The 23,843-nt window shown below is 35.9% G+C and overlaps 1 protein-coding gene across 6 annotated transcripts in view; it reads left to right on the top strand.

The window, feature by feature from the left end:
- The window catches only part of Jmjd1c (jumonji domain containing 1C), a 299,325-nt gene extending 279,262 nt beyond the window's left edge, over positions 1–20,063 (top strand). For 3 of the 6 annotated variants that reach the window (XM_047552442.1, XM_047552444.1, XM_047552443.1), the window contains 8 exons: positions 954–1,122; positions 1,877–1,967; positions 2,446–2,576; positions 2,962–3,084; positions 6,969–7,108; positions 8,308–8,484; positions 18,443–18,574; positions 18,877–20,055. In XM_047552442.1, coding sequence (XP_047408398.1) covers positions 954–1,122; positions 1,877–1,967; positions 2,446–2,576; positions 2,962–3,084; positions 6,969–7,108; positions 8,308–8,484; positions 18,443–18,574; positions 18,877–18,966 — 1,053 coding nt within the window. In that variant the 3' untranslated portion in view covers positions 18,967–20,055. Of the gene's footprint in view, positions 1–953; positions 1,123–1,876; positions 2,055–2,445; positions 2,577–2,961; positions 3,085–6,968; positions 7,109–8,307; positions 8,485–18,442; positions 18,575–18,876 lie in introns of those variants that run through there. The other 3 variants (XM_047552440.1, XM_047552441.1, XR_007108716.1) reach the window with 3 other exon arrangements.
- Positions 20,064–23,843: the final 3,780 nt, after the last annotated feature.

The raw sequence follows: 23,843 nt of genomic DNA, 5'->3' as shown, positions 1-23,843 counted from the left end.
GAGACTTTAGGGTGTGTTTCTGGATTCGGGGTTGTTGTTTTTGTTTTGTTTTGTGCTTAAAATTCTAGCTCAATTCTTTCTTTCTTTCTTTCTTTCTTTCGGTACCAGAGATTGAACCTCCCAGGGACGTTTAACCTCTGAGCCACATCCCTTGCCCTTTTTCATATTTTTTATATAGATGTAAGGTCTTGCTGAGTTGCTGAAGCTGACCTTGAACTTATGATTCTCCTGCCTCAGCCTCCTAAACTGCTGGGATTACAAGCGTGTACCACCACGCCTGGCTTCCAGCTCCCTTCTTGTTGAAGGTTACATGAAAAGTCATAGTCTCTACCAGTGAGCTACATCTCCTGCCCTTATTACTTTTTATTTTAAGACAGAATCTCACTGAGTTATCCAGGCTGACCTGGGATTCGGGATCCTTCTGCCTCAGCCTCCTATGTCACTAGGATTACAAGTGTGTACCACTGTGCCCAGCCCAAGTTTTAATTATCTTAGGAAGTTTAGTAAATATTTTTTAGAGACTTTTAAGTCACAACTTCTTGTGATCTCTATATTTTGTAATTTTACTTCATTTATGTATTGTATGCTAATAAGCAAGTAATTTATATTCTGTGTAAATATTAACCTGTAGACAAAGCAACCCAGAAACCTATATTTCTACAACCAAGAAATGAAAGTTTTAATATTTTTAGACTTCTTTCTAAAAAATTACTGCATATTTAAATTTCTGATTAAAAAATGCCACTACACTCCACATGGCATTCTCTCATCATTTCTTTTCTTTGATAGTGTATTGTAAATATCTTTTCTGGTCAAAAATTACGTTTAGTGATCTCCTTTATAGTCACCAATTTGTCATTAGGCCTGAATCCTAACATATTATTTATTTGTTACATATGATTTATATCATACCCACAACTTTTTTAACTGTTATTCATTTATCTATTCATAAGCCTGCAGTGGTGTCTGGTGTGCATAAGAAAATGAACATTAGCTTATGGAAGGCGGAATCGATTAGTCTTGATTTTGGAGACCACCAAGCTGATCTCCTGAACTGCAAAGACAGCGTTATTTCAAATGCCAATGTTAAGGAATTCTGGGATGGTTTTGAAGAAATATCAAGTATGTTGTTTTCGTTTTTTTGTTTTTTTTTTTTTTTAATTTACTGTTTTCTTAATCATATTCCCACAGAATAATAAACTGCAAATATAACCTAACAGATTTTTAGTCTTAAAAACGTTTGTATTACATAGTCATCAGATAAAAAGTACACGGAAACAAAATACTGGGTTCTAATCCTTACTCTTAATAGTCTCTTTAACCTTAAAAGAAGTTCTAATAATACATGGGGACATTTTTGGTAACCCCATAAAATTGTGGAAATTGAATTAGCATAATTTATGTAAAACACTTTTAAATTAAAAGTATTTATGAAAGACTATAATGCTAACAATTGTAAAGAGAGATTTTGTTTGTTTTGGTACTGGGGATTGAACCCAGGGGTATTCAACCTCTGAGCCATATCCCCTGCCCTCTTTTTATTTTTTATTTTGAGATAGGGACTCGCCAGGTTGCTTAGTGCCTCAGCCTCCCAAACTGCTAGGATTATAGGCATATGCCGCTGCACCCAGCACGAAGAAATTATTTTTTTAAAGAATTTTTTGAGACATTACTAATGAATAATATTTTACATTCTATTCATGTACATAAGGAACAAAAGTCTTAATACCACAGAAGTACATATGGAATAAAAATAAGCATTCATTAAGCACATACTGTACAGTAATTGAATCATTCATTTATATTTCTTTATCTCCAAATATTGAAATTGAAAAGTAGATATTACCTTATTAGTAACTAACTGCATTCTTTATAGAACGGCAGAAATCTAAAAGTGGAGAAACAGTTGTTTTAAAATTGAAAGATTGTCCTTCAGGGGAAGACTTCAAGACTATGATGCCAGCAAGGTATATCTTTTGAAACTTTCATTTGACTGTTGGCTTTTGGAAGTTGAGCTGAGATTGTTCCCAGAGGTGAAATAAGTAACTGCAAATGTAAGCTTTAGGGGTTTTTTCTTTCTCTTTAAAAAAAAAAAAAAAACTTAGGGAAACTGTATCCCTATAGTTCCAGTAGGGGAATTTTTGTGTTATGGCAGTAAGGGAAAAAAGCTCACATTAAAGAACCATAAGGCCTTGTTTGCTGCCTCTCTTTTGAAACTTTTAATTTGTACTATTTGGGAAGTAGAGTTTAAATTTTAATCAGTATCACTTCTGTTTAATGCTTTTCCATGTGTAATGAATTCATTTAAACTTCGAAGAAGGTCAAGGGAAGTGTTATCTGCCTTAAGGAAAGGTTTTCTGATATTTTTAACAACTTAAAAATTATATATTTGAATGAACTTTTAAAATAACAAACTTTAAAGAACGTAGTATTGTTATTTTTCAGATATGAAGATCTTTTAAAAAGTCTGCCATTGCCAGAATATTGTAATCCAGAAGGAAAATTCAATTTGGCATCTCATTTGCCAGGATTTTTTGTACGTCCTGATCTAGGACCAAGGTTATGTAGTGCCTATGGTAAGTATATATTCATATTTCTTCCAAGGTGAAATTATGTGTGGGATTTTAACAAACTTCTTCCAAAGATAAATTAAGATGACTTTTAGTTTCTACTCTTATCTGTTCTTTTAGTATTAAATCTCCTGAAATCCTTTTTCATATCAATAGTATATTACAAATTAAGAGCAAGTATCTATTTAAGTACCTGCTAATTTCATTAAAATATTTGCATTTTTATTAATTTGCAATTTATAGAGCATTTTTACAGATTGTGACTTTTAGGAGGAGTTTGTTGTACAGGGAGACTAAGGTCAAATTATAATTCTGACAGCTGATTTTGGGGGACTATCTGATACATCATTAGAAAATATAAAATATTTTGTTAATTTTATTTTATACACAGGTGTAGCTGCTGCTAAAGATCATGATATAGGAACAACAAATCTCCATATTGAAGTTTCTGATGTTGTAAATATTCTAGTCTATGTTGGCATAGCAAAAGGAAATGGCATTCTCTCGAAAGCAGGTAAAGAAACTATAAAAGAGTAGTGGTATTGCAGTTGAGTATACCACATACACTAGTCTCATACACAATGTCAACCTCCCAAGTTAACAACAAAGGTTCTAAAAAGAATTGCAATGTATATAGGGATAGTATAATCTTTATTACTTAAAGATTAATTTTTCTTTCATCTAAAAGAAATTTTAAGTTTTTTTTTGCTCCTTTCCTCGTTTAAGTAATGTGTTTATGAAAATATATTCTTAAACTCAAATGTAAACATGTATTGAAGAACAGAAGCTAGGTTCTGGAACTTTTAAAGATGGTTTGTGCCTCATTCTTCCTTCTTAGGTTTTTGTATGCTTTTTGTTTGTTTATTTGTTTGTTGGTGCTAGGGATTGAATCCAGGGCTTCACACATGCTAAGTAAGCATTCTGTCACTGAGGTGTACCCCAGCATCTGTCTTTTTCCTTTTCATCTTTCCCTGTATCAGAGGAAGAAAGAGGCCTTTTCTAAGTAGAAGTGACATTTCTGTCTAATATATTGGTTTTAGTTTCCATTCCTTGGATTTTTCTCTAAAACCTTGCCTCCATCTCATCACTTATTCCCTACTTTTATACATAGTCATAGATCTTTAACTTTTTTCTCTCTACTGGTTTCTTGAATAGAAGCATACTGTAGGACTGAGTATTGCCCAGTGGTGGAATGCTTACTTAGCCATGAATGAGGCCCTGGGTTCAATCCCCAACAGTGAAAAAAAAACAAAACAATTAGGACCATACTCCAAACTGTTCTTTTTCAGAACTACAGAAACTCATTGGTTACTCTGCTTTCTTAACTGACACTATCAATTATAATAGATGACCACTCCCACCCACCTCTACCCTAAGGATTTGTCATTAGGCACACATGAGTTGTAGTCCCAGCTCTACCGAGACACATGTGATCTTTGATTTATATTTCTTGTCCTTTCTGAGCCTATGATGCCTATGATGCTATGATGCTGTATGATGCTATTTGGTATATCATTGTGTTGTACTTAAATCATCCCTGATAGCATGTATTCTACAAGAAAGAAATTATACGTGCTTTCCTCCACTATTATTCATGTCCTTAATCACTGGAACTTTCTTATTCATCTTTGCTTGTTTTTTAGTACTGAAGATTGAACCCAGGCCATGTGCATGCTGTGCAAAAGTGCTTTACCACTGAACCACATCCCCAGCCCTATTTAATATTTTATTTAGAGACAGGGTCTCACTGAGTTGATTAGCACCTCACTTTTGCTGAGACAGACTTTGAACTTGCTGTCCTCCTGCCTCAGCCTCCAGAGCCACACTTGGAATTATAGGTGTGCACCACTGCACACTGCTAAGCTGTCATTTTTTTAAGAGAACATTTTTTAACTCTAACCCAAACAAAGGATATAATTAAAGAGTAATCTTTATGATAAACTCCCCCCACCTCAGTGCTGGGGATTTAACCCAAGAGCACTTTGCCTTTGAGCTTCATTTCCAGCCCTTTTTATTTTATTTTTATTTTGGACAGGGTCTCACTAAGTTGCTGAGACTGGCCTTGAACTTGCAGTTCTCCTGCCTTAAACTCTTGATTCGCTGGAATTATAGGCGTGTGCCACCACACCTAGCTTATGATAAACTTTTAACATTGTCCTTTATTTTCTTGTTTTGGGAAATGGGAAAAAACTTGGTCACAAATAACATTTGCGGACTGAACTAGTCTGTGAGCATCCTTAAGTGTTTATATGATTGTGTTTACCAAGTATGGTATTTGTGTGGATTTATTAAGACCCTTCTTAACTCCATGGAGTCTTGACTGGATCTTTCTTAGTTCTAATCTAACTGTGTTTGACCCATAATAAGCAGTTAAAAAGTTAATACGTGTTTGAATTAAGAAAACCTACAGAAATTAGTACAACCACTTTCACAGTGTGGAGATTCCTCAACAAACTAGGAACGATATGACCTAGCTGTCCCACTCCTTGGTATTTATTCAAAAGAACTAAAATCATATTATAGTGATACAGTCACTTCAGTGTTTATAGCAGCATAATTCATAATAGCCAAATTATGGAATTAACTCAAATGCCCATCAACAGATGAATGTATGAACTAAATGCAGTATATATACACAAAGGAGTTTCATTCAGCCAAAAAGGAGAGTGAAATCATGGCATTTACTGTGATAAATGGGTGGAAATGGAGAAATCATGCTAAGTGAAATAAACTAGACTCAGAAAATCAAGAGTCAAATGTTTTATTTCATATGTGGAAGCTAAAGCAAAATGAGGGAGAAAGACAGGTGGGGAAGGGGATCAGATATTCTAAAGATATATGGAAGATCAGTGGAATAGAAGTAGGAGAATGAGAGAGATAAAGGGAGGGAAAGGGAAAGGTGGAATGAATCTAATAGAATCATGTTATAAACATATATAAATGTATTGGGGGAATTTCTTCCTTGTGTATAGGTAGAAATAACCAACCAAAGGAGTGAAAGCAAGATTAATAGAGGAGGGAGAAAAGGGAGAGGGGAGGAGGGGAGGAATAGTAGGGGAATAGAGATTGAAATCAGATTCCTAGTATATATAATTTTGTCATAAGAAACCCAGATAATTATATAATTATCATGCTCTATTAAAAAAATAAAAAATGAACACACAAAAAGAAATTTTTGTAGTCAGGTTTGAATATTATAAAGATTTCACAGTCACAGATGTTACTAGATGTCTGTTATATTCTTTGTAGAAGGGAGTTGCTTTCACTTGTAATCACAGTAAATTGGGAGGCTGAGGCAAGAGGATTGCAAGTTAAGGCCAACTGTAGCAACTTAGTGAATCCCTAAGCAACTTAGCAAGACCTTGTCTCAAATATTTTTTAAAAAGGCTGGGGATATAGCTCAGCTCAGCAGTAAAGTGCCCCAGGGTTCAATCCTTAGTACCAAACAAAAAAAGGAAGATTTATTTAAAGTACTCTCTGTAGAGTGAACCAGGCACAGGGCTGTATGCCTGTAATCCCAGCTGTTCTGTTTCAGAAGCTGAGGCAGAAGGATCACAAGTTCAAGCCCATTCTGGGCAACTCAATGAGACCATGACTCAAAATAAAAAAAAAATATTACAGGCTGAGCATTCTCAGTGGTAGAGCACCCCTGGATTCAATCCTCAGTACCACCACCAAAAAAAAAAAAAAAAAACTCTTGAAATCAAGAGTCTGAAAAAAAAACTTTCCTATAGTTCCACACTTAAGTAACCACAATTGATGTTTGCATACTTGCAAAACTTAAATAAGCCATGTATTTTAGTTTGTCAACATTTTAGAGAATGAACTCGTTTCTTCGAAACCACAACTTTGTTGATGAAGAATTTGATTACATATTAACCATAATAAAATACGAGAGTCTATAGAAATTAATCAGTGCTTTCCTTTAGTCACAGTAATAAGCAAATCCCTTCACCTCACTGAACCTTTTTACTCAAGTGTAAAATATGATTCTTGACAACCTTATTCTAATTATAGGAACCAACTGAATGATAGTGGTTATAAAAGTTCTTTATAAATTATGAAATGTTATGCGTCCACACCATTGTTGTTAGGACCACCCCTTTGGGGACAGGGAGAATGCTGGTTAAAGTTGAGTAGAAATTTGAATTTTCTATTTCCTGCCCCTTGTTTTACAGAAGACAAACCAGGAAAATCACTATTGATCTTGCTTATAGCACACAGGAGACAGTTCCAGTTTTCTGCTCTTAATAGTTTTTGAATATAAAATTGGGTTTGACTCCTTTAAGAATACTGATCTATTCTGCTGCTCTGGCTGCTCTGATAAATCAATTTTAGAAGATTTGACTTTCTGGTAGTCTTCACTGACCAATTTGAAAATACTCTTCTATATTTTAGGAATACTCAAGAAATTTGAGGAAGAAGATTTGGATGACATTTTAAGGAAAAGATTGAAGGACTCAAGTGAAATACCTGGTGCTCTGTGGCATATTTATGCTGGAAAAGATGTGGACAAGATAAGGGAATTTCTTCAAAAGGTATAATTTATGTTGCAGATAATTTATCTCTTCACTTTGAGCAAGGGCTCACTACTTAATACAGCTTATTTTGGCATTCAGCAGTATGAGATCATCACGTAATTTTTTAGTTTGAAGGGATGGAATTTTTGTTGAAAATGAAAAGCTCCTTTGTAGTCTTTTTTTAAAGCCTGTTTGAGGTTTGTATGGTAATTTGTTCTCATTTCATAGTGCTCCCCTGTCTTCTTTGTCCCCTTAGAGTAAAGGACCAAAGTGTTGATGAACTAGGTATTAGTTGGATGGTATAAGAAACATCTAAAAAAAGTAGAATCTTTAAATTTTCTTAGAATCTGGTTGATATGTTTGACTCTTGATCTAGGTAGTGATTCTACTTTGTCACATCTGATTATCTGTTATACTTTTTGACTAGACAGAATTTTGAGTAATCATAACTTTAATAGTTAGACATTCTCAAAGAAATTAACACATCAACCTGAAATAACTGGTTCATACTCTTTGCTAAAATATTTTCGTAATTTTGTAGTATGGGGAATTTTTTTTAAGGGAATATAAGTTGCTTATTTTATTATACTCTTCTCTCTGTGAAGCAGTGTAAAGTGAACAGACTTTAGCACTGTTTAACTATCTTATCCCAGTAAGACCCATCAATAGTTTAATCTATAATGAATGCCTTGTAAAGCAAAAGATCATTTCAATGAATAATTTCTGGAAAGGTTCCAAATAGGTATTTCAAGGATTAGAAGGTAAACCCTAAAAAAGTTGTAATGTTTATACATACATTAAGGGATTGGGGATGGCTGTCAATAAATGTTACAAAACTCATTCACATGAATGGCTTAGCATTGGTGAGATGGGGGACAAACCATACTAAGTTTTGCCTGATCTATGTGTTGTACCCTTGAAACAATTGGTAAGGAAGGAAATTAGATAGATGAAAACTTCATAGAAAAAGGAGATGGTGGGAAGGGAGTATGATTGACTCTGTTAGTAGCATTTCAGTGTGCTATATTTAATATCCTTTGCTTTTCAAATTATTGCAGAATGTTATTTTCTTTAACTTAAGCACAGTGGTAATTTTAAGATTCTGAAAACAAAGCACATGCCATTGTAAATTAAATAGAAATTTTAACTGAAAAGGATTTTTCTTCCTTTCCCTAATGTAAATGGGGTGTGTATTTTCGTTTTAATCCATATTTCAGATTTCAAAAGAACAAGGTCTTGACGTTCTACCTGAACATGATCCAATACGTGACCAAAGCTGGTATGTAAACAAAAAGCTCCGCCAAAGACTGCTTGAGGAATATGGAGTCAGAACCTGTACTGTTGTTCAGTTCCTTGGTGATGCCATTGTTTTGCCAGCAGGAGCACTTCATCAGGTACCTATAAACTTTTTGACACACCTATTGAAAGAACAGATCTTGAAAATTTTTTCTGGGCATAAATGTAAGTGAAAAAAGACAGAAGTAACAGGACACTCTTAACCAGTCTGTTTTCATGAATTAAATCACTAAAATGGCATTTTAGTGTTTGAAGAAATTTGAAATAATTGAATACTTTCTGAGCTTGAATTTTTTTAACATAGACCAGTTTTGCATTTATATATTGTTTTTGATTTAGTGGATTAAATTTTAATTTTTAAGACCTCAGCAGAAGGATAGAGTTATTATATACTCATTAGACCAGAAAGAGGTGAGGGAAGAATATCAAGACTTTTTTTTAAATCAGGCTATATGTTTTCCTACTGTCTCTCTTGAACATGCTAACATAAGAAAGATAGTATGTAATTTTTATAGTTATCAATTCACAGAACTAAACTAAAACACCTAATTTTGGGGTTCCTATAGCTTGATACATGGCATCAGAAAAATGACATAGAATAGCTGTTGAGGAGAGGATATGGAGGATGAAATTTAAAGCACACAATGGATCCTATAGGAAGAATGGGGCAAATAACCCAGTTTAACCCTGTTAATAGTAAAATGAACCAGGGAAACCTAAGGAACCCACCCCCAAAGGCTAATTTTGTCTCATAAGTTGTTCCCTACCTTTTCCATCCACCATTCAGTACTTGAGATATAGTTTAATATGTATTCATTTGCCAAAGATAGGTTCTCACATTTTATAACTACATATGCACTCACTGCCTGTTATGCATTTGTGACATTATCATATACAAATATTCCTTAGGTGATACACTGTTTTTTTAAGGATGTCAGATTCAAGGTCAGATTTCTTTCTTCAATCTCAAGTGGCATTTATGATAGTGAAATCAAAACATCATAATAATAAATGTACCTTTTTCTCTATAACTTCCTAGAGAAATATATTAAATGACTGTATTCAGATGCCCTCAAAAGAACCACCTATGTTAAAGGAATCATACAATAAATCTTTTTGTGAATAAGAATATTCCTTTGATAATACAAAATGGTTCTTCAAATCCTTATTTACACATTTAGCCTTCTTAAAGTAGATACAACAGTCACTTTTTTAAATTGAGGTATAATTTTCATGTAGTGAAACTTTCCTGTGGCATTTAATCATCTAAGTTTTGATAGATGCATAGATAACAAAACAAACTACAGGATAGTTCCATTGCTCAAAAAAATTCTCTCTAGTAGTAAGCATCTCCTTTTCTTGCCCAGTTGTCTAGGTTTTTGTCCTTTATAATTCTGCCTTTATGAAAACATCATTTAATTGGAACACATAATATGTATTCTTTCAATCTGGCTTTTCTTTTTCTTTTAAATTTATTTTTGTAAAAAATTGGGATACATGTTGTTTCTGTTTGTACATGGAGTAACAGCATACCATTCGCGTAATCATACATTTACATAGGGTAATGATGTTTGAATCATTCTGTTATTTTTTCCTCCCCCCACCCCTCCCACCCCTCTTTTCCCACTATACAGTCCCTCCTTCCTCCATTCTTGCCTCCCTCCCACCCCCCATTATGTGCCATCATCCGATTATCAGTGAGATCATTTGTCCTTAGGATTTCTGAGATTGGCTTATCTCACTTAGCATGATGTTCTCCAATTTCATCCATTTACCTGCAAATGCCATAATTTTATTATTCTTTATAGCTGAGTAATATTCCATTGTATATATATATACCACAGTTTCTTTATCCATTCATCAATTGAAGGACATCTAGGTTGTTTCCACAGTCTGGCTATTGTGAATTGAGAACATTGATGTGGCTGTATCTCTGAAATATGCTGATTTTAAGTCCTTTGGGTATAGGCCGAGGAGTGGGACAGCTGGGTCAAATGGTGGGTCCATTCCAAGTTTTCTAAGGAATCTCCACACTGCTTTCCAGAGTGGCTGCACTAATTTGCATCCCCACCAGCAATGTAGAGTGTACCTTTTTCCCCACATCCTCGACAACACCTATTGTTGCTTGTGTTCTTGATAATCGCCATTCTAATTGGGGTGAGGTGGAATCTTAGTGTAGTTTTGATTTGCATTTCTCTTATTACTAAAGATGGTGAACATTTTTTCATATGTTTGTTGATTGCTTATAGATCTTCTGTGAAGTGTCTGTTCATTTCCTTAGCTCATTTGTTGATTGGGTTATTTGTATTCTTGGTGTAGAGTTTTTTGAGTTCTTTATATATTCTGGAAATTAGTGCTCTATCTGAAGTATGAGTGTCAAAGATATTCTTCCACTCTGTAGGCTCTCTTTCGCATTGCTGATAGTTTCCTATTTAGTTTGAACCTGTCCCAGTTATTGATTCTTGCTTTTATTTCTTGTGCTATGGGAGACCTGTTAAGGAAGTCTGATCCTAAGCCAACAAGTTGAAGATTTGGACCTACATTTTCTTCTATAAGATGCAGGGTCTCTGGTCTGATTTCAAGGTCCTTGATCCATTGTGAGTTGATTTTTGTGCACGGTGAGAGAGAGGGGTTTAGTTTCATTCTGTTGCATATGGATTTCCAGTTTTCCCAGCACCATTTGTTGAAGAGGCTATCTTTTCTCCATTGCATATTTTGGGCACCTTTGTCTAGTATGAGAAAATTGTATTTATTTGGGTTTGTGTCCATGTCCTCTATTCTGTACCATTGATCAACCTGTCTATTTTGGTGCCAATACCATGCTGTTTTTGTTACTTTTGCTTTGTAGTATAGTTGAAGTTCTATTTCATTCTTCTTGCTAAGGATTGTTTTAGCTATTTTGGATTTCTTATTCTTCCTCAGTCTGGCTTTTCTTACTCAAGAAATGCATTTGAGATTCAGCCATGTTTTGTATGTATTATTTGGTTCCTTTTTATGGATGGATATTTGATTTATTTGTTTGTTTTTAAATATATGTATTTTTAGATGTAGGTGGACACTGTACCTTTAGTTTTATTTTTATATGGTGCTGAGGATCAAACCTAGGGCCTCATGCATGCAAGGCGAGCCCTCTACCACTGAACCATAACTCCAGCCCTCATTTATTTATTTTTCCAGTTCTTTAAAACCCATTCACTAACTGAAGTATAGTCATATTATTTTCAGATTGAGGTAATAGTAAATAAAGCTACGGTAAACATTTGCTTATAGGCTTTTGAGTGAACACAGCTTTTCATTTAAATACTGCTTAGTAGGACTGCCTTGGATATAGGAGTAAGAAACTGCCAGGTTGCTCTCTGAAGTGGTTGTACCATTTCCTTTCCCCAAAGTAGTGTTACATGCATTTCAAATTCTCCACGTCTTCCCTCAACACTTGTTACTATCAGTTTCATTTCTAAACCATTCTCAAAACTATACAGTGCTCTATCATTGTGGTTTAAATTTGTACTTTTTTTTTTTTTTTTTTTTTTTCTTGGTATGGGGATTGAACCCAGGGGTACTCAACCACTAAGCTACATCCTCAGCCTTTTTATTTTTTATTTGGGGACATCGCTGAGACTGGCCCTAAACTTGAAATTCTCCTGCCTCAGTCTCCCAAGTCACTAGGATGATAGATGTATGCCACCGCACCCAGCAATTTGTACTTTCTTAATGTTTAAATATGAGTATCTTTTCCTATATGTATTTGCTGTCTGTTTACGTGGTAAAATGTGTGTTCAAATATTTTTCCCTCTTTTTTTATTTTATTTGGAGTGTTCTTTATTCTAGATAAATGTTCTGTGTCTACTCTGTTATGCAAATAAATTCTCCCCATCTCTGACTTAACTTTCCATCTCTTGATGTTCTCTCTGAGTGGGGATAGGAGTCGGAGGTAGTGGAAATTGAACCTAAGGGTCACTCTACCACCAAGCCACATTCTCAGTTTTTTCTTGTTCTTTTTCCTTTTTATTTATTTATTTATTTTTTTGATGGGGTAGGCCTACCGGGAATTGAATCCAGGGGCACTCAACCACTGAGCCACATCCCCAGCCCCATTTTGTATTTTATTTAGAGAGGGTCTCACTGAGTTGCTTAGTACCTCACCATTGCTGAGTCTGGCTTTGAACTTGTGATCCTTCTGTCTCAGCCTCCCAAGTTGCTGGGATTACAGGTGTGTGCCACCATGACCATCTCAGCCTTTTTCTCTTTTGAAGAGAGGGTTTTTCACTGTGATGTCTTAAGATGGCCTTGAACTTTTAATCCACTTACCTCAGCTTCCTGAGTTGCTTGGATTACAGGTGTGGGCCACTATATCCAACATAGATTCTTAAATACCTTTAACTTTTGAAATTGTAATTATAAAAGTTCAATAATGTAAGACTAAATTTTCACCCTGAAAATTAACTTTGCCTCCAGTTCCTTTTCTCCAGAGACAATCATTGTTACCATAGAGGTTCCAGACTTGAACATGCCTCCCCACTGCTTTTACTTTGGGGGAGGCAGGGATGAGAGAGAAGAACCATCTTTTATCTGAGTAGCAGGCACAAAGTAATCTTGTTAAAAAATTCACATACCACTCTGCCCAAAGCTTCAGAAAGCCTCACAAGTCCAAAAACAGCCCTACACCTGCACCCTCGTCTATATAGTCTATACCTATACCTGTACCTTTGCTCTACACATTTTTTAAGGCTTTGCTCAGCTTTTACCTTCTCAGTGAGGTCTTTCCTAACACCCTTGTTTAAAACTGCAAATTGTGTCCCCTGTCATCTTGTTTACTTTATTTTCCTCCATTATAGTTATCACCTTCTATCATGACTTATAATTTACTTACTTCAGTATCTTTAACTTCCCACTAGAATGTAAGCTTCATATAGTCAGAGATATGCAGGGATTTTTTGGTTTTGCTTTTTTTTTTTTTTTTTTTTTTTTTTTAAGCAATGCAGGGGATGGAGATCAAACCCAAGGCCTCACACATGCTATGCAAACTCTGCACTGAACAATAACCCCAGCCATAACATTTATGTTTTTCATTGTCTCTTACCCTTATCTAGAATGATACATTTAAAATAAGTATTAGTAAATCTGTAAAGAATTGAAAATATATTCTCATTTACAAAGAAACCTTTTGCACAAAATTATACTTTTCTGTTTGACACGTGTGTGTGTGTGTGTGTGTGTGGTGTACTTTGTACTTTGTACAGACATGCAAAGTTTTACTTCTTCCTGTTTTCTCTGGGTACTATGGGAAATTTACCTGAGTTGGAACCTAATTTAAAATTTTCACTACATAGTGAACATATATACATCAAAAGTGTACATATATACATCAAAAGACATAGTTTCTTTGGAAATGTATAGAAGAGTCATATAGTTTATAGAAAGCAAATTTTGTGTATGATACAAGATGTTACATTTGAATAGACTGTGAGGAAAGCATGTTTGTGACCTAAACTGGCAAATTGTATTCTGAGGTCTACCACTAAATTGATGAGTGATCCAAGACAAATCATAAACTTATGTGCTCCATATTTTGGCAAGAAATTGCCAGCTAGGGCTGGGGTTGTGGCTTAGTGGTAGAGCTCTTGCCTAGCATGTGTGAGGCCCTGGGTTCAATCCTCAGCACCGCATATAAATAAATGAATAAAATAAAGGTCCATTAAAATTTTTTTAAATATAAAAATTAAGAAAAAAAAAAGAAATTGCCAGCTATAAAAGCAGGAAGTTCTACCTTCCCTTTCCTATGTAGTGTGATAATGACAGCACAGTTGCTATTTTGAGAGGTTATTGAGGTTGCTGTCCCTGATTCACAAGTGGTAGTAGTGGGTTTGGTTTTGGTTTTGGTTTTGTGTTTTTGGCAGAACTAAGGAATGAACCCAGAGGCACATCTTTTTTTTTTTTTTTTTTTTTTGTTCTTTTTTGTACATGATTGAACCCAAAGGTGCTTAACCATGTGCTACATTACCAGCTCTTTTTTTATTTAGAGACAAGGCCTTGCTAAATTGTTGAGGTTGACCTTGAGCTTAGAATCCTTCTGCCTCAGCCTCCTGAGTTGCTGGGATTACAGGCATTCACCACTGTGCCTGGCTCCATCTCTTCTTTATTTTGAGACAAGGTCTCACCAGATTGCCCAGGCTGAGCTCAAACATGAATCATCCTGCCTCAGCCTCCCAAATTGCTGAAATTATAGACTTACACCACTATGCCAGGGAAGGTAATGTTACTTTGAGAGAGAATTTAAGGGAAGTGATAAGAACTCTGTTCACAATATTAATTTTGATTCCGTACACATTATTTCCAACATATGTAGGTCTTAGCAGTACTGCAGATATTTATTGATGATTCAACACTTATGGACTACAAGTTGCCCTCAAAATAATGCAGACTCTAAATCATTATTTCTCATTCTTTAGCATACATTAGAATTTCCTGGGTGGCTTTATCAGACACAGAATCCTGTACCCCACCCCTCAGAGTTTCTGATTAATTAAGTCTAGGAAAGGAAGGAACATGAAGTTCTTCTAACATGTTCCCAAGCAAAGCTTAATGTTACTGTCAGGAACTACACTTTGAAAAACCATACAAATTGGAAGCCCTTGTAAACTCAAGGTGCTTATCAAAAAAACTTTCAACCAAGTGGTACTTCATGACAGAAACCAGTAATGCTAGGGAAGAAATACTGCTCTTTTGCCTGTCAACAGTAAGTACTTCCAGAAGCTAAACTAGGAGATGAGTTCACATTTGTGTCATATAGCCATAGCACTCTTATTTTGTAAACACCTCTAAAATTACAAACTTAAAAAGCTTTTGTTGGGCTGGGCACAGTGGCACAGCCTGTAATCCCAGGTACTCAGTAGGGTGAGGCAGACAATCTCAAGTCTAAGGTCAGGAAATTAAGTGAGGCCCTAGGCAACTTAATGAGACCCTGTCTCAAAATAAAAAAGGACTGGTGATGTAGCTCAGGGGTAAGCCCCTGGGTTCAATCCCCAGCACTCCACCACCACCCAGATCTTTTGTTGGCAAACGATACAGTGTGTAAGACTCTTCCTTTACATCCCTAGGCAGAGCAGCTAGACCTTGACCTCTCAGCTACAGTATTGAATGACTTTTATTTAAACTGAAACAATTAACTCAAGATCTGGGGTGGTAAAACTAGTGCTGTACCACAGTTCTCAACAACACTAAATAAATGAACAAATAAATAATGTCTCTAATGATAAATTTCCCTAAATTGCTTAAATTTAGCTATTCATAATGAATTTATATTTTAAAGTTGTATTGTCTTTGCATTTATATGACCAGTTGTATAGAATTAGAATTGATCCTTTAAGACAAGTATAAGTAAGATAGTATGTGTCCAGAAAGTGAAGTATAAATGGCTCAAAAGATGGCAGGGAAAAGGGATGAGTAGCCAGGCCTAGAGGAGCATGCCTGTAATCGTGGTGTCTTGGGAGGCTCAGGCAGGAAGATCACAAGTTAGGACCAGCCTCAACAACTTGGTGATACATGAGAAACTTTGTGAGACCCTATCTCAAAAAATTAGAAGAGCTGGGGATATAGCTCAGTGGTAAAGGAAGCTATAAATCCTCAGTACAACAAAAGGGTGGGGGTAGATAAAGTGTCTTTATAACTGAACCCTTGCATCTTAAAACTAACCCTCAATCCTTGAAGAAAATATATCATGTGCGGGTCATTTGAAACAATAATAGCATTCTGTAAGCACTAATAGAACTCAACATTTGGGCTTTGACTTTTGTTTGGTTTTGGGGGGTACCAGGAATTAAACCCGAGTGCACTTAACCAATGAGCTATATCCTCAAACCTTTTAGTTTTTAAAATTTTTGAGATAAGGTTCTCTTACTAAGTTGCTTAGGACCTCAGAGTTGCCTCAAATTTCAGATCTTCATACCCAAGGCTCTCAAGTCCCTGGGGTTACAGGTGTGTGCTACCGTGTTGGGCTAAAACCCAACATTCTGAAAGTCATTTTAAAATAACTATAAATTGTCAAAGACTGACAGAATCAACTTTTTTAGAACTCTGGAATCTAATCCAAAACTTAGCAACCAGGAGACCATTTAATGAAGAAAAGGGCAGCTAAGATTTGACATTGAGGGAAATCTCTTCAGGCACTAATAACCAATGAAATAATGCAACACAGACATCAGTGACCATACCCAACAAGAAATACAGCCTTTGAGAAAAAAATTGGTAAAATTTACTAAACAATGACTGTAGCCCTCAGCAATCAACAATAGCAAACCCTGAGGCAGGGGAGAATCTGATTATTAGAGTTAGCACATTACAAAGTTCAGATACCAAATTTTCAACAAAAGGTTACAAGGCATGCACAGAAAAAGGAAAACGTGACTCATTCAAAGGGAGAAAATATGCTGACAGAAATATTCCCTGAGGAAGTCCAGATATTGAACTTAGACATCAGTCTGAAATACAATCAAAGAGCTTAAGGAAAGTCTATGAATAAAGAACTATAGGAATTCAGGAAAATGTTGGATGACTAAAATGAGAATATCAATAAAGAACTTATAAATAAAAGGTATGTACTGAACCAGGCGTGGGTGATACACATTTATAATCCTAGCTACTCGGGATGCTGAGGCAGGAAGATCACAAGTTTGAGAGTGGCCTGGAAAACTTAAACCCTTTCTCAAAAGTAAGATTTTTTAAAGGTCCATGGAAGGTAGCTCACTGGTAGAGCATTTGCTTAGCATGCACAGGACACTGGATTCAATTCCCATTACCATAAAGCAAAAAAACCAAAGGTATATACTAAAACTTTTGAAGGGCTTATTCTTTACTCTCTCCACAGCATGTTCAAATAAGCAAAAGAGAGAGGGTATTTATAGACTCTATGATGGAATGAGAGGGTTAATGTAAGATTATAAAGCAGCTATTAGACAAGATGTGAGAGAAGTTGGGCTTCTGTTGACTTGCTATATGTTGACTCGTTTGTCTTGGGACAAGAAGTAAACATCTCATCCATAGTCTGATGTTCCGTGAAACAGAATATATCTGTTCTGTGGACAGATGAAGAGCCAGTAAAGCTGTAGAGAAATGCTGAAACTGTCAGGCATCTACAATGCATAATATTGGCTGATTTCTTACAAAAACTGTTTAATCGGGGAAGAAAAAGCTGTTTTGTTACCTTGTTTTTTTGGATTTTTTTCCTTTTGTGTTTTTTTTTTGTTTTTTTGTTTTTTTTTTTTTTTTAGACTTTTTTTTTTTTTTTTTCAGGGCCGAGGACCGAACTCAGGCCTTGCACGTGCAAGGCAAGCGCTCTGCCACTGAGCTAAATCCCCGACCCCGAAAAAGCTGTTTTGAAACACTGTTGTACTAAAGTCAAAGGAGATTGAAGTCTATTTAATTGGCTATTTTGAAAGGACTCAATCAAAATCATAGTACAATTCTGAAACTCATATGTGGTCAGTAGATGTATTTGGACCTATAGTTTTCTTCCTAGTTCCTAACAAACTGAACTGCATTTCCTTTTCTTTATGCTCTGGTGCAAGAGCCAAAGAAACAGCCTCAGACATACTCAGATTGTGATTGCCTTGTTGATTGTTTCTAGTTTCCAGTCTTTAAAGTAGAACATTTCTACAAAATCCATCTTGACAAAATTTAGGACCCACTTATCAACTTCTCCAAAGGGTTTCTGGAAGTTATTTTCTTTTTATCAATTAAAAATATTTCCTGGGGCTGGGTTTGTAGCCTCTTGGTAGAACACTTGCCTAGCATGTGTGAGGCACTGGGTTCGATTTTCAGCACTGCATACAAATAAGTGAATAAAAATAAAGGTCTATCAAGGTCTAAAAATTGTATATATTAAAAAAAAATTTCCTTTACCAAGTCACTTTCCATGAAACTTTTCAGTGGAAGGTGTGGTATTCTGCCTTGAAATCCATTTGATGTTTGGGGAAAATTAAATATCTTGGTTTTAGACTATGGCTTTTCTTTGCTCCCACCTCGTAGATTTATATTACACAAGTTTTCTTTTGGAAATAGGTACAGAATTTTCACAGCTGTATTCAGGTAACTGAAGACTTTGTGTCCCCAGAACATCTTGTACAGTCATTTCACTTAACGCAGGAACTGAGACTTTTGAAGGAAGAAATCAATTACGATGATAAGCTGCAGGTAAGAAGTGAATGTTCAGTTCTTTTTTTATGTTCAGAAAATAAAATATAAGCATAATAGTTTAGGCTTTTATTGCCTGGTTTGTCACAGAAGATTAATATCAATGTGTATTTAATTGTGTGAATTTTAGTGACCCCTATTATACCTCTTGGCTTAGCAACACTTCTAAATTTTGACATTTTTCTTACTGAATTTTGCTTACCTAGGCCCCATTAAAATTACTAATACTTTTTAACCTGGTGGTTGTCATTTGTCAGTTTCTCTTCAGCTCAAGTGATTAGAAATGTCAATATTTCTTTCAGGTTAAAAATATCTTGTACCATGCAGTAAAAGAAATGGTGAGAGCGTTGAAGATACATGAAGATGAAATAGAGGATATGGAAGAAAATTAAGTGTGGTCCTGTTTGATAATTTTAGACCGTAGAATTGGGATTACCTCCCCTTGAATGATGACATGTATGCACACTGACTTAAGCTTCATAAAACCATCAGTGCCAAGAAATTCTCTTTGTAGTGATTACTTGTTACTGACACCACAGCAGTATAGCATATGTCACAACTCCTGTGATTCAATGTCATAAAAAAAGCTAAATTCAAAAACAGTACTACAGAGCTGTTTCTGTATCATAGTGTATATGATGTTTGTGAAAATGTCAAATTTAAAATGATGTATTTATTTTTGGTAAAAAAAAATTATATGCTATATTGTTGATCAAGTGTAAATGTGCCCTTGTACAGTTTAATAAGATAACTGATATTTTTCACTACATTGAGACAGTTACTGTGAGAATAGGACACAAACACCAGCTATTGCCTGCATTTGGGAAATTTGCTGAATCGCACAGCAGTCATGTCATAATCAGAAAATTACTGCCAAATAATTGTAAAATTTGTAAGATATAAAGTATATAAAGTAGATACTAAATAGACACTTCAATATTTTGTTGAAGCTATTGACTGTATAATTAAACATTTTCAAAAGGTGTAATTTATTTAAAATTGTCTCATTTTGGTAAAATTTATGTGAAGTTTTAAAAGCTAAATATTAAACTTAATATACTGTGTAAATATATACATATATACATTTAATGATGTATTTTTTTAAAACATTGGCTTGCTTTTGTTAAAGTGCAAGTGTTACATATGGCTTTGTATATTAAAGTTAAAAGGGGTTTTACATTTTCCATTAAAAAGACTTTATCAGAAATTGGATTATTTTAGTTCTTCCTCTTTTGACATGTATACTACTGAGACAGAGAAGAGCTTGCAGTCAGTGTTTGAATACGCATACTACTACTTACTGTGTGACCCTAGTAAGTTGCATTAATTTGGAATCTTCATTTTAATAGCTAACAACTATTATCAGCTGGTTGCTTGAGGTGTATGTAGTTCAAACTTTTCAATTTACTGGAAATATGTAGTTCTCCACTGACATCTGCAGGATATTATGAAGAGGAAAAAAGTGCTGGGCACAGTGATGCACATCTGTAACCATAGTGACTTGGGAGGATCACTAGTTCAAAGCCAGCCTCAGCAACTTGGCAAGACCCTGTCTCAAAATAAAAAGGGCTGGGGATGTGGCTCAGTGGTTAAGTGCCCCTGGGTTTAATCCACAGTACCAAAAAAGAAAAAGGGCGGGGCGGGGTGATAACACAAGTTCTGACACCTGATAAGTTGCTGAGTATTTTCCTGATTTTTTCCCCCCACCATCTTATAGCTCCATGTAGGCTGTTTTGCCACTGTCCACCCCCAAAGTTCAGCTAGGATTTTGAGCAAGTACCTTTTGTATGAACTCCTAACACCTGCACAAGGGTTGATGGGACCGCTGACTGGCCAGGAAAGAAAATTAGCTGAAGAAAGGAAAGTAGGCTGAAAAAACACTTTAAATGATTTTGTGAGCTATGACTTTTTTTTTTAAAGACTTCTCTGTTGATGACCTGGAGATGTAGCACAGTGGAAGAGCATTTACCTAGCACCACAAAAACAAACTTGCCAGTTGATTAACTTTGTTTTGCCTATTTATTTTTGTGGTGCTAGGGATTGAACACAGGACCTTTTTACCACTGAACTATGTCCCTAATCTGTGAGCTCCTTTTTAATACCATTTTTCCAAATAGGCCTCAACCAATTGTAGTTTCTTTTGCCTGATGCTTTCATATGTTATCTCTGATATAAGTCTTGATATGGAATTAATTTAAAGGCAAGATAATAATTCTGGAGATTACCACCTGCTGATCCCCTAAGTCTACTAAGAGCTAAGGGTCTCTGATTATTTTTCTCCCAAAAAGCATTTGCCTCTTTCAGGTTGTTGAGCCACTTTTGAACCATGAGATTATTCTAGTCATAGAATAATTATTCATAGTCTAAAGAGTATTACCATGTTCTGAATTTCATGCTTATGAACTAATTTGTGCTAAGCCTAGGTTGGAGGGAGAACCCCATTGGGCTTGTATCATTAAAGGTATTTTTTAACTTTGGAAGACTGGGGAGTTGCATTATGGATTGCTTTTTAATTCCTGGAGCAATTCCTCCAACCCATTTACCATGTTGCAGACGTCCTTTTGGTTGGCTCTGATGTCCACACAGCTTCCTCCAGAAAGTGGTATGATGTGTATTACCTTAAAGGTATAGAAGAGTGGTTTGGGTTTTGGTACTAAGAATTGAGCCCAGGGGCTATCACTGAGGTATATCCCTACCCCTTTTATTTTTTGTTTTGAGGCTGACCTCAAATGTGTAATCCTCCTGCCTCAGCCTCCCAAGTCACTGGAATTACAGGCATGTGCTACCTTGCCTAGCTAATATGTAAAACAGAAATATCAAGGTCAAGAAAATGTTCATATAGTGAAACTTGTGCTGAATAGTTAATTGTCTTCCCATTTTAGTCTATAATGTCTTTTGGATCTGCATATAGATTACTTTTTTTGAATAATGAATTTACATATGTTCAAATCCGTATCTTTTCTACTGTGTATTTGGGAATTACACATAAGAAATCAGTCTGTTACTTCCATTTTTGGTACATAGGGTACGGGTTTAATTGTGTATAAGAAAGATTGGTGACCTTCAGAAAAGTGCTCTCATACCTTTATTTTGCTCTGTGTGCACATCTTATATATAGAGAGAGATACAGATTCAGCATGTTCTGTTCTAGATTCTAACCTATCAAAGATGTTCTCCAGACCAGATTAGATAAGCATTTTCAGCCTTGGGGTGGGGAGAAGAGAAAATGGTTTAGTTAACATTCAATTCACTCTGCATTATGAATTTAGGTGTAGCAAGTTGACCAAGATACAAAGTTATATGCTTCTCCTGTCACCAAGTCAGACTAGAAAGTTTCCTAATTGCAAGTTACAACAACCCTAGTTCCACCTTGAAATCACATGGGAAGTGTAAAAGCTGAGTAATAAAGTACTTAGATTCCCACGATAATTTATTTTGTATTGACTTATTGAACTCTACCACTGAGCTACATCTCCAATCCTTTTTATTTTAAAACAGGGTCTCACTAAGCTGGCTAGCCTCTAAATTGCTAAATCTGGCCTTGAATTTGTGATCCTTCTGCCTCACCCTCCTGGGCTACTGGGATTACAAGCATGCGCTGCCACGCCCAGCTGTCTTTAAATTAAAGTTCAGAGACTTAATAATGGTTCCATCCAGGCCACCAGCTGCATAGGAAGTTGAGTTCCCTTTTGTGAATAGGATGGTTTTTTACAGCTGACTCAGCTGTTAAGCTCAGTAGACTAGGAATGTAACTCAGTGGAAGAGTGCTTGCCCTACTATGCACAAGACCCTGGGTTCAGTCCCAGCATCACCTAAATCATTCAGAAGTCAACACAGTATAAATGAGCTGTCCAGATGCAGCCAGGACTGGAGGATTGCCCTTTTCTGTTTTGTCTTTGAAAATCCAAGCTGGAATACCGTGAGAGGAAATGCATTCTTAGGACAAGTGAGGAGTCCAACGCTGTCTCCCAGCCCTCCAATCTTTGACCCTAAATTTGACAGGTGATGAAAGATGTGAATAGCGGAGTCAATGAACAAATACAAATGAGGGAGAAGTATAAAATCAGGTGGAATTGACTCCTTTCCCAAGGAGAGCAGTGTGGTCTCTGCCAGTGCAGTGGGATGGTAACTCCCTCACAGGTCTATCACACTGTTCCAGAAGATGGACGAAAACAGTCAAGGTAGGTGGAAGGAGTTCATGATAAAGGAGATACAAGAGTTGCAATATGAGGGTAAACAGGATAGAGTATAGAGTATCTTACAACTTACTCGATAGCATTTATTGAGCTGTTATTGAATATTTGGCTGTATGTGTTTGGCACTGGCAATATGATAGTCAAAAAGATACTCCTTTAGGATTGTCCATCTGTGCTAAGTACTAGGTGACCAGTATATAAAGTGAGACTTCCAACATACTTCCAAAGTGATTTACACAATCACTCAACTCTGGTTCTTTTAGAGGAGTGGAGGAGGAGGGGCTGGCTTCTTGAAACTTCCTTTGTAAGAGAGAATATCAAGTGGACAAATCTATCCAAGCAGTAGTCCAGTAGACAACTTCCAGGATGTGTCATAGGCAAGACTACAATCTCCTATATTCTAGTTATAATTTTTCACACCAAATATGTAGAGAGTGGCATTCTGAGGTGTTTAATCAGTAAGTTGAATATATGCAACCAAATAGTCTGTCCCCTAATTCTTTGGAAATGGTTAATCCATGTGTGGCACACAAAGGAACTTAACAAAAAAAATTTCAGTAACTGGAATTGACTCTTACTCCTTTGCTGCCTGGATTAGGAAATAGTTTTGTGCATTCATTTCGGTTTTTGTTTAGAAGTATTACATTCACATCTTTTAAATTTTGGTAGTTGAATTTTTTAAGGCCCTAGTATGTTCTAGTGTTTGAACACATTTCCCATGATGCTCAGTGGGCCAGGAGCCACATTGTCAACTAAACTTTGGGGAGAGGTTGGTTTGAAAGGTAGAAGGCTAAAGGGTGTTACTCACATGCTTGTCTAGCATGTGTGAGACCCTAGAGCCAGTCACTATTCCTGTCGTTGGTTCCTTCGCCCTTAATCCTGTCATACCTGGAGAACTCCACCCTTTTTTTTTTTTCCTGATTTAGTACCTGTACTAAAGAAGCAGGCTAAGAACTGCAAAAATTGAAAAATTGACACCACCCTCACCTAAATGACTATTGACAATCCTAACACATGTCTATTCCAAATATTTTCCGTTCCTCAAGACCCAGTACCGGACTGTGGCCCCCTCA

Source organism: Sciurus carolinensis, chromosome 5 (assembly GCF_902686445.1).
Source record: "Sciurus carolinensis chromosome 5, mSciCar1.2, whole genome shotgun sequence".
Taxonomy (NCBI): Eukaryota; Metazoa; Chordata; class Mammalia; order Rodentia; family Sciuridae; genus Sciurus; species Sciurus carolinensis.
This window is presented reverse-complemented; position numbering and strand designations above follow the sequence as displayed.